The sequence below is a fragment of the Echeneis naucrates genome, chromosome 6 (genome assembly GCF_900963305.1).
Source record: "Echeneis naucrates chromosome 6, fEcheNa1.1, whole genome shotgun sequence".
In the NCBI taxonomy this organism is placed as follows: domain Eukaryota; kingdom Metazoa; phylum Chordata; class Actinopteri; order Carangiformes; family Echeneidae; genus Echeneis; species Echeneis naucrates.
In genome coordinates this window covers 8,174,842-8,185,132 of record NC_042516.1, presented here as the reverse complement: position 1 = coordinate 8,185,132, position 10,291 = coordinate 8,174,842, and the positions used below count along the sequence as shown (strand labels likewise).

General features: G+C 44.1%; 3 protein-coding genes across 9 annotated transcripts; 2 read left to right on the top strand and 1 right to left on the bottom strand.

Moving 5' to 3' along the window:
- Window positions 1–544: 544 nt before the first annotated feature.
- On the top strand, window positions 545–4,547 carry echdc1 (enoyl CoA hydratase domain containing 1). 6 transcript variants are annotated; one of them, XM_029503619.1, is made up of 7 exons: window positions 545–590; window positions 1,270–1,359; window positions 1,767–1,936; window positions 2,052–2,194; window positions 2,283–2,335; window positions 2,452–2,532; window positions 2,649–4,547. In XM_029503619.1, the coding sequence occupies exons 2-7, from the start codon at window positions 1,295–1,297 to the stop codon at window positions 3,064–3,066; spliced, it is 930 nt and encodes a 309-aa protein (XP_029359479.1). In that variant the 5' UTR covers window positions 545–590; window positions 1,270–1,294; the 3' UTR covers window positions 3,067–4,547. The 6 variants fall into 6 exon arrangements, with proteins under 6 accessions (XP_029359479.1, XP_029359481.1, XP_029359483.1 ...); XM_029503621.1 differs by having other exon boundaries at window positions 567–590; window positions 1,777–1,936; XM_029503623.1 differs by having other exon boundaries at window positions 572–590; window positions 1,819–1,936.
- Window positions 4,519–8,291, bottom strand: LOC115044534 (E3 ubiquitin-protein ligase rnf146-like). The gene is made up of 3 exons (XM_029503613.1): window positions 8,177–8,291; window positions 7,516–7,575; window positions 4,519–7,305 (listed from the first exon to the last, which is right to left on the bottom strand). The coding sequence occupies exon 3, from the start codon at window positions 7,291–7,293 to the stop codon at window positions 6,133–6,135; it is 1,161 nt and encodes a 386-aa protein (XP_029359473.1). The 5' UTR covers window positions 7,294–7,305; window positions 7,516–7,575; window positions 8,177–8,291; the 3' UTR covers window positions 4,519–6,132.
- Window positions 8,292–8,371: 80 nt separating this feature from the next.
- Window positions 8,372–9,943, top strand: mdh2 (malate dehydrogenase 2, NAD (mitochondrial)). Of its 2 annotated transcripts, XM_029503616.1 has the most exons (2): window positions 8,372–8,933; window positions 9,054–9,943. In XM_029503616.1, exons 1-2 carry the CDS (start codon window positions 8,508–8,510, stop codon window positions 9,519–9,521), a joined length of 894 nt encoding a protein of 297 aa, XP_029359476.1. In that variant the 5' UTR covers window positions 8,372–8,507; the 3' UTR covers window positions 9,522–9,943. The 2 variants fall into 2 exon arrangements, with proteins under 2 accessions (XP_029359476.1, XP_029359474.1); XM_029503614.1 differs by having other exon boundaries at window positions 8,374–9,943.
- Window positions 9,944–10,291: the final 348 nt, after the last annotated feature.

Here is a 10,291-nt window from a genome sequence, read left to right as displayed (position 1 = left end):
ACTTGACCAAACATAGAAACAAATCTAAGAGCGGGGCAGTTTTTTGACAGGACGCTGACACAGTGTTAGACTCAAAATCCACTATTTTGATGTTTTCCTATCAAAATGGCACACCAGAAAATGGGCTTGTCAGAAAGCTGTGTTAACATAGGCTACTTAACTGTCAGTTAGCTGTGCCAAGGCTGCATATAACTTGTGGCTGTTATATAAAAACCCCTCTGCCAATACTACTGAATAAGGATATGAGAGTGCAGTCAGTTTCTCAGTATGCTGTGTTTATAGAGACGTGACAGACAAAGAGCAGACCTGTCTGTGTGATGCATTGGCCTCTGATTAATGACATAAATGATATTATTGGCCATGGTCATGTACAATAAATGCTTTTTTTTCGTGAGAGTGTTGTACACAATATAGCAATAACACAAGATTTAATATCACAATTGCACAATTGGGAGAAATGAGGCGAAAGCGTTGAAACACCTCCCTGTGGAAAAGCTGAGGAATTACAGGTGTGTGTCCTGTACAGTTCCGAGGGGCTGTTGTTTCCAGAGGGGAGGATTTCAGAGTAACACCGTACGACTTCACCGGAGGTTAGTGTTTTTAAGTTGTTGTTAGTTTAATTGTTATGAGATGTTTTATTGTTTTTATAGCCAATGTTTGGACTTCACTTCGGCTGGTTGGATACGAGAAATGTTTGAAGTACAGTTACTAAAAACACTGAAACACTGTGTGACATTCAGCTTTCACTCCAAAACCATTCAGAGTTGATGCGTCAGTTTTTCGAAAAGGGGCATTTGTGAATCTTTATGAGTTTTGTCAAGCATACACAAAGACCAGCAAATATATAGAAATATTGTCTGTCTTAATGCTACAGGAAAACTGCCAGTGTTTAAGTGTCTTTCTAAATATCAACGCGAAAAGGATGTTTCTGGAAATAAAACGTCTCTAATTTCTGGGCCTTTTAGCGAATGAACATATTAACATCTCATGTTTTTATCCCTTTTTCTCTGTGCCTTTTTAACTCTCCTGCTTCTTTCACCTCAGAAGAAGTAAACAGGGGGTTTAACATCTACTGCTAATAAAACCTCAGACTTGGACGTAGCTGAGCTAAAGCTCATTGGCTTTCATTTGACCAGACTGAGTGTCATTGTTCAACAAGCTTTAAAAAAAATAGCCGCGCCGTCTGTGCTGTCTGTTTTCTTTAAATGTGGTCATATGTATGAGGGCATTTCTCCAAAGCAAACCATGTCTGACTTTGTCCTCCCACAGTCCGTCCTCTCCATACAGCAGCAGGATGGTCCTCTGTGCTCTGAGGTGGCAGCTGCAGAAAAGCAGCAGGAGCTGTGGAGCCTGGGGCAGGTAGGTTATCACCGCAAGATCATCAGGCATACAGAGCTGAACTGGCATTGTTTGTGCTCAAGTCCCAGATAAGACTAACGGAGAAAATTCACCTTTTTTCATGTGTGGACGCGATCAATAACTTGTAATGTTCCTGATGTGTAACTAAAATATATCAGAGTCAGGAATGGGTTGTATCATACCTCCTTTGCGCTCCACCTATCTGTGAGTGCGAACCATGCAAACATTACGTTTTGAGTCCTGAGAAAGAAAGAATGATTGCCATTCCTTTATACTGCAGTTACGTACATGCACATTTACTGGCTTAAATGGATAGCCCAGTGCACTATCACGCACATATCTGACTGTCACAAACAACTCCAGGAAAGTTCAGGCAACGTACATATGGTGGATGGTTTTTCCTTGAGGTTGCTGCAGATACAGAGCAGTCTGTACACCAGTGTCCATGGCTTCAACCAGGAAGAGATCAGAGAGAAGCTCCTGGCTTTTCCTGGAGGGTCCATTGATCTTCTCAAACAGGACTCTGGCATAGCCGTGCTGACCATCAACAACCCATCCCGCATGAATGCCTTCTCTGGTAAGGACATTCCAACACTGTGCAAGGATTATGACACTGTAGGAACATACACAATAAGATGTCATTGCATCCCAGTTTGTTGCTTTGCTCAAGCTGAGCTCTGCCTTCACCTCAGGTAGTATGATGGTGGATCTCGAGGAACAAGTGAACCAGCTGGAGAACTGGACAGAGGGCAAAGGGCTCATTGTCCAGGGTGCCGCAGAAACCTTCTGCTCTGGATCAGACCTCAATGCTGTCAGAGCGATCTCAAACCCACAGGTACGAAATTACTTCCCAACACCACTCTTCAGGTGTGCAAAGTAAGTCTGTCTGGGCTCAAATGCACAATGTGTCTTTTGCGCTGTAGGACGGGATGAAGATGTGTATGTTCATGCAGAATACTCTAACAAGGCTACTGAGGTAAGTAGTGTGTATGCTGACTACAAAAGTAGCAGCGACCAGTCTGAGCTTGAAGGTTTGTAGCTTTTATGTAACGTGCACTACAGTGTGCTGACAGAATAGTTTTCTCAGTGCAGGCTGCCTCTGATCTCTGTTGCTTTGGTGGAGGGAAGAGCGCTGGGTGGAGGTGCAGAACTCACCACTGCCTGTGACTTCAGGTAAGAAATTTTGTGATAAGAAGTGAATAAAACAAAACATTTCAGAATCTTTCAGAAATGTACCTTTCCACACATTTCCAATAATCAAATTTATCTGCGCTGTCACTCACTTTCAGACTAATGGCATCTGACAGCGTGATCCAGTTTGTCCATAAACACATGGGGCTGGTCCCGGGCTGGGGTGGTGCTGCACGACTCGTCCATATTGTTGGAAGCCAGAATGCGCTAAAGCTCCTTGGTGGCGCTCTGAAAGTAGACCCCAAATTAGGCCTGCAGATTGGACTGGCAGATGGCACCCTGGGAGGCTCCCAGGCAGAGGATGGCGGAGGGACTCCCCTTCAGCAGGCTGAACACTGGATCAGTCGCTACATAAAAGGCCCTGCCCCTGTGATTCAGGCTGTGAAGAAGGTTGTCTTGTCAGGGAGGGAGCTCTCTCTATCTGAGGCTCTGAGGACTGAAAAGGATGTATTTGGGACAGTATGGGGGGGTCCGGCTAACATGCAGGCCCTTGCCAGCAAGTCCAAACACAAATGAACCTCTCTTGAGTATTTTTTGAGCTTCTCTGGAGACTGAGTGTTGACTGACATTACTGAACTGACTGGTGTGACATATACATTAAAGCTCATTGTGGTATTGTTAAGCACTTGTCATACTATAAGCTACAGTATAAATAATGTGGACTGGCCTTGCTGTCGGAACAAGTGATAACATTGTTTTAGCACACTTTGGCTGTGGAAAAAGACAATAAACCTTTTTTTTTCCATGAATTGGATCTATTGAAGCCTCCAATAAAATGCTAATGTGTGATTGCTCACTGTCACATTCTGAAATTGACATTGTGTCAACACAAGTGATGCGATGAAATGCAAGTGATAAAATTATGTGAAATATAATCCAAACTAAGTTACAAAATCATTTGTAGCATTGATACACTGTAGACTTATTTGCCACTCCATGAAAGAATATCTGTTCCAAGGATAACACTGCTGTTCCTCCTCTGTCCCTTTCAGGAAATCACCTGAATGATCAGATCATGGTGGACTGGGGCTAACTGAAGCTGGCCGACAGCAGCAGTGTACACATAGATACTGATGCGGTACAGAAAGCATGAGGCAGCAGCATCATCCTGCTGGAGTGAAAGTGATGCTGCTGCACTTACTTGCTTTTCACCTCAGCAGTTCCTTCACAGCCCTCTGAGCTTGTGGTGTCACTGGGCCCTCAGTAATCCCCTCTGTCCTTGTTTCGGTTCATCATTTGGATGATTTCCACTACCTGACACAGTGGTTCTCATCAATTCATGAGGAACATTTAAAGATCCCTAGGGCAAAATGAGGCACTGCAGAGCACAAACCTAAACAGACTGCTGAGGCGAGAACAGGACAGATCCGAGGAGGATGCCAGGCCTTTATCTTCTGTTCCCTTTCAGAGGTCATGTTTCCTGGCCAGACTCCCAGTTGGACTGGTAATGGCCGCTGAGGCCAGAATACTAAATATCCCCAAGGTGAGTTAACGGGGAGTCAAGAATTGGCTTCATTATTATCAACAGGACTTGTACTTGTTTGGTCTTGTTAATAAGCGAGACCTGTGATACGAACTGCAGATATTTTGGACCTGTTAAATGTACCTTTCATTGCACATATTTTCATTGTGGGTTTACAGGCTCTTCATGAAGCAACAATGAGTTTTTGCTGAATTCTTTTTGTCCACGTGTCACCTGCGTGGTCCAAGTCTTACTCTCAATGCATTGGTATTTGTCATGATTCATATTTCAGCCCATGAGTCTGTGGGAAGAACGTTGAGTCACTATTCTCAGTACTGTAGAGAAAAGAGTGAGTCCTGCTTATGTAACTTTACACAACAGCAGCGTCCTCAAAAAAACTCAAATCTGACAAGCAGGAAACCAGAAAAATATTGTTTTAGGATGATGAAATGACAATTTATTCTTAAATTACAAATCATAAAACAAAAAAAAAATCGCCAAGCAAAAACTGTTACACAAACTTTATTTTTCAGAATGGAAAGTCTAAAACTCAGCTGATGATGTAAACATGTAAGAAATATAAAAACATAACTTGGATGACCAATAGTAGTGGAATGTTTTTGTTCTTACTGCCTTAGACATCATACATTAGAGGATTTACAACCATTAGAAACTTAATGAACAAACACAAATTAAAAACATTTACTTAAACTGAAACCAAAAATATCAATTTTCAACATCCTGCCAACCAGTAGTGATTAAATAACTCTCTCCTCAAACATGCACAAAATCACATAAATTTAGGAACACACCAATTGAAAAATACTTCAATCTGGGACAATAAGATTAACAGTAAAGTCCAGAGGCCTCAACAGCTTTAAAATGAAAACACTAATATTTCCCCATTGAAATTCAAATTCAATTTAAAGCTCAGAGAAGTTAAAAGAGATTTTGATATGCACTTCAATACGCATCCATTTAAAACAATATTCATTCATCTCTACAGATTTTAGGGTTTCACAAAGCTGCAGGTTAATTGAACTCAAATTACAGACAAACTTGAAGCAGGCAATCAGATAATCCTGTGTGCTGCTGAGTTACATTACTATGGTGCAAAATATAAAGTGTGAAATTCAATGACCCAAACTGCTCAAGATCATTAGTACTTCTGTTTCCTCTTTTAAGTTTGAATAAGCAACCTTCACGCCACACTTAATCTGAAATGACAAACATTATGAACAACAAAGTTTCAGAACTGTGAAGAAAAAGTATCACAATCAGTTCAATCTGAAGTAGGGGGTGTTATTTCAGTATGGTGGAGGTTAGGGACATTTTTAAAATCGAGGATTAAATTCTTTCCAATACTAGTCATACGACTTGAACTCCAACAAGTCCCGTTTCTGAGTGCTATGTTAGCTGAGAGAGTTAAAATGCAGATAATTTGAATGAAGCCATTCATGATAATGAAAACATCGTTCCACCTCCATGAGCAACATCCCCATTTATGCCTTCTTTCACTGCACATCACAAATCTGGATAGAACACCCACAAGCCCTCTGTGTATTAGATCATACATTTAAACACTACCATGTCTAACCTTTTTGCAAAAACAGGCTTGTGAATCATTTCAACCTTTCAACCCTCAGTGCGATTTAAAAACTATGGGCTTGGTATGCCAACAGCCAAATAGATACAAGTGAGCTGACTGGACACCACAGTATGTCTGTTACACCTATCTACCATGATTTGCTAATTATGAAGATGTAATTATGAAATGAAGATTTCTTGGCTCAAAACAACATGCTGTATTTATCTGTTTACCAAGCGGTATCCTGTGCCTCAATATTAGAACACTCAGTGCTTGAATATGAAATCCATCATTGCTCCTGCTCACTGGGGAAATAAAGGATGAGCCAAATTGAGGTATAAAAAATTGATTGCTAAAACTGAGTTGTTTACCTAAAACATGGTCATGTTTGTTATTGAGTGTGTAATTTCTCCTTTACCAACCTATCCACCCACACCTGATCTGTGACTGAGTGAAGGAAAACATAAAGTCAGGAGTGAACTGATGGAATGGAATTAGCCATAAGATAGTGAAGTTGGTTTCAATAATAACTTCACACTTCAGTCACTGTACATTGGCCATCAGGCATTCTGGACCTTCCACTGCTACTGGATGAGGAAGGGGGGGATGCTGACTCAGCGCCAGGAGGGGCTCTGTCGTCTGGATTCAGTCTTTGTCTTCTTGGCCTGTCTTCCCAGGGCTCCACATGCTCTCCATCTCCCCCTTCCTCTACTTCATCATCCTCTTCCTCATCATCGCTCCAGTCTCCAGAACCAGATTCATCCACAGAAGTGTGAGGATCAGAGGACCTAGAGGGTGAAGCCTCTTCTTCCTCATCTTCTTCCTCACCTTCCCCAGCCTCAGATCGCTCATTAGAAGGTGTGGGCCTGGGCCTGATTTGCAGCTGTGAGAGTGCATCCTCCAGAGAGGGGCTAGTGCTGGTGCCAGGCTGTCCACCAAGGGAAGTGGGAGGCCTTAATGTGGGCAGGGGAGCTGTAACAGTAGAAGTAGTACCTGTAACTTGCTGTTGTACAGCTGCTACAGTGGTATCGGCTCCATCAGCAGAGTTTTCCCGACCTGCTGCCCCAATAGCTCCAGTAACACCATCAGTGTCCAAACGCAGTCCTGCCACCCCCTTCTTGGGGATGTCCAAAATGTCTCTCTTCATCTTGCGTCTACGACCGTGCTCATTGCGCCTGTACTGCACCATGTTCTCCAAGTCAGCCACATACAAAAAACCAGCAATCAGCATTTCAGCTGTTTTCTTGCCCTTGGAGAAAGCGTCCTCCAGCTCGCGGCTGGTTCGCTCATCATACTGCCACCAACCATTACGGCCCTCATAATACCAGGCGTGATCACTTGCTGCGCCACCCCGACCTCCAGCCGATGCCTTCAGTTCCTCTGGAGAGAGAAGTGTAGGCCTTTCCAGGAAGTCATCTGGCACTTCCTGTCTGCAGAGAGCACAGCGTTTACTCTGCCAGGATGCTCCCTTGACACACAGGAAACAGAAGACATGATGGCATGGCAGCTGGACTGGGTGGACGCAGCTCTGTAGACAGATGGCACACTCCGGCACAGACAGGGCTGGCGATGAGTTGCTGGAGCCAGAGCATGATGATTCTGCACTGCTTCCACTTCCACCACCACTGTTACTCCCTTTTTTGCTGGATGGAAGGGAGCTAACAGAGTGGTCTACCTCACCACAACTAGCCATCCTTTGGAAGTACTGAGGAAAGTGGACAATTTTAAATTTTGGTTATAAGGAGAATGTAAGACTTCGTATGCTTTCAAAAACAACAAACAACTGTGTTCAAAGGTATTGATTGCCAAAAGTACAATTAACATCCAACTCCATGACACTAAATAATGAATGATATAGTCAACGTGCCATTTGTGATCTCGAACATGGCTGACAGATTTGCTATTTGATACTTACTGGAAGAATCCTTAGTGCTGATGTATCATTAGGAGAGCTGATGGAGCTTCAAACTTGCCACTGCCAAAAAAAAAGAGCATGCATTTGTTTTCACTACGGGAAGAATATACAACATCTCCTCAGTTCTTATGTGAAAAATGATCGACAATCAAACCACCAACATTACAAAAAAAAAAATACTTTCAGAAGAGAGGACTTCAGTGTGACGAACAAAGGGCTGCTCTGTTTACGGACTCCACACTGCTGTTCCAGATAACTGATACAAGTCAGTGCCAACCCAGCTGGCTTTCTGTATGACAGAGCTAGTGATGGACGCAGCTAACATAATAAAGAAACATCAACAGCTAACGACCTGATCATCCCTGACATTCACTAAGTGCACTCGTTTAGCCAACGTTAGATACACGATTGCTACTCAATAGCAAGACTTCTGCTGTTGTCGTAACAAATACAAAACACCAATCGGGGAGCGTAGAGGTTTTTTTTTTGTCGACTGACAAAGCAACCATAACAATGAGACCTGTTGTTGCTAACGCTGGCTAGGCTGAGGGCAGCACTCTCTCCAGCAAATAGACGGAGTTCATCTGACGGCGCTAGCTTATTTTTAGCAGGGCGACACAAACAGCTCGGAGAGGCGTCCACAAAGACAACGCTGACGTACCAACAGACTCCACTCCGCTGCTCTGGTTTCCAGGTGTAATTCGGCAGAAGGCACCAATTTCCAATGCAAATTTACCGACTTCCAGTGTTAACTGGCTTTGTTTTCCTCCGTTAAAAAAAAAAAAAAATAGCCGAGCTAAAGACGACGACGCAGTCGTGCGCGCTGACGCAATTTGACGTAAAATCGCGCGACCTTTATGTTCGACGCATGACAGTTCACGCGTCTTCCTGTTCGCTCGGTGCTAGAGGACGTTGGTGTCACAGAGGAGAGGGGCTCTTCGGCTATTTTCATTTTTTTCACCCAACCGATCAAGCAGTGACAGAAACAGAAGATGTTTTCCCGCGCCGTTAGACCCGCCGCCGGCCTCATCCGGAGCTTTTCCTCCTCCTCCCACAACAACGCTAAGGTGGCGGTGCTTGGAGCGTCGGGCGGCATAGGCCAGCCGCTGTCCCTGCTTCTCAAGAACAGCCCCCTGGTGAGTCACCTCTCCCTCTATGATATCGCTCACACCCCCGGGGTGGCCGCAGACCTGAGCCACATCGAGACAAGGGCCCAGGTGTCCGGCCACATGGGCCCCGACCAACTGGATGCCGCCCTGCAAGGCTGCGACGTCGTGGTTATCCCCGCCGGCGTGCCCAGAAAACCCGGCATGACCCGCGATGACCTCTTCAACACAAACGCCACCATTGTCGCCACTTTGGCCGATGCCTGTGCCCGCAACTGCCCCGAGGCAATGATCTGCGTTATCGCCAACCCAGTCAACTCCACCATCCCCATTACATCCGAGGTCATGAAGAAGCACGGAGTGTACAACCCCAACAGAGTGTTTGGTGTCACGACCCTGGACATTGTCAGAGCAAACGCTTTTGTAGCAGAGCTCAAAGGCCTTGATCCAGCTCGTGTCAATGTGCCGGTTATTGGCGGTCATGCTGGGAAGACCATCATCCCCCTCATTTCTCAGTGCACACCCAAAGTCGAGTTCCCTGCTGACCAGCTGTCTGCGCTGACTGGCAGGATCCAGGAGGCCGGCACAGAGGTGGTAAAAGCCAAGGCTGGAGCTGGATCCGCCACCCTGTCCATGGCTTATGCCGGTGCCCGCTTCACCTTCTCTGTCCTGGATGCCATGAATGGAAAGGAGGGTGTGGTGGAGTGCGCCTATGTCAGATCTGAGGAGACAGAGTGCAAATATTTCTCTACACCTCTTCTCCTGGGGAAGAATGGCATTGAGAAGAACCTTGGGCTGGGCAAGCTGTCCGCTTTCGAGGAGAAGCTGGTGGCTGGCGCCATGGATGAGCTGAAGGCTTCAATCAAGAAGGGCGAGGATTTTGTGGCTAAGATGAAGTGAACAGGGGACATTTAGTTAGTCTAAAAATCATCAGCTGTGATATTTCGTTCTGTCTTATCTTAAAAGGCATCTGGGTAAATCTAAACATCCATCACAGTGTTTCCTCTCCTTTTTTTTTTTGTTTTTTAAAATCAGTAGGATCATCTTGATTCAGAAATCTTAAGTCCTCATTGCTTTCAATCATTTCAAACGAGGCTTTATTTTGCACCCAGGTTTGTGTACATACTGTACTGTGACTTAACTATATTTTGCAAATGTAAACGAAATTTGCTACCTATTCATGTATAGTTTGTATTAGTGGGGATTTCTCTGCTGAAAGAATGAGGAGGAAATACTGTCACTGTGCCTGTTGATGCAAGTAGATGTTACTGATGAGCAAAGTACTCACTCTACCAATAAAACCGTTTAGCTTTAAAAAGTGATCATTTTCATTGTGTTTGTTTATATCGCGGACCAATAAGTTGGGTTGGACAGCCTCTCGACTCAAAAAGGTGACTAAATGCTTTAATTCGCTGATACTTTTCATGAAACTACACTTCTTAATCTAGATAACAGTGACCATCCTTAATTTCACATGGCAAATCAAGTCAAAATTGTGGCTTTGGACTCGAATAATAAGAACTGTCATTCAGAATTTGTGCAAGTGAGGAGGTTTTAACACAAATCAGCTTTTGAGGAGCAAGCTGGTGAGTGTTGTTAATGAAAAGATTGACCTTTTTATTGTCATGGCTAAAACGCAACTATTATTTAAACTTGTATATGTTTCAATA

Coding starts and splice junctions, on each gene's coding strand:
- mdh2 (XM_029503614.1), top strand. CDS start 8,508: ATGTTTTCCCGCGCCGTTAGACCCGCCGCCGGCCTCATCCGGAGCTTT.
- echdc1 (XM_029503618.1), top strand. CDS start 1,648: ATGCACATTTACTGGCTTAAATGGATAGCCCAGTGCACTATCACGCAC. Junction 1,937..2,051: donor CCGCATGAATGCCTTCTCTG/GTAAGGACATTC, acceptor CCTTCACCTCAG/GTAGTATGATGGTGGATCTC. Junction 2,336..2,451: donor ACTCTAACAAGGCTACTGAG/GTAAGTAGTGTG, acceptor TTCTCAGTGCAG/GCTGCCTCTGATCTCTGTTG.
- LOC115044534 (XM_029503613.1), bottom strand. CDS start 7,293: ATGGCTAGTTGTGGTGAGGTAGACCACTCTGTTAGCTCCCTTCCATCC.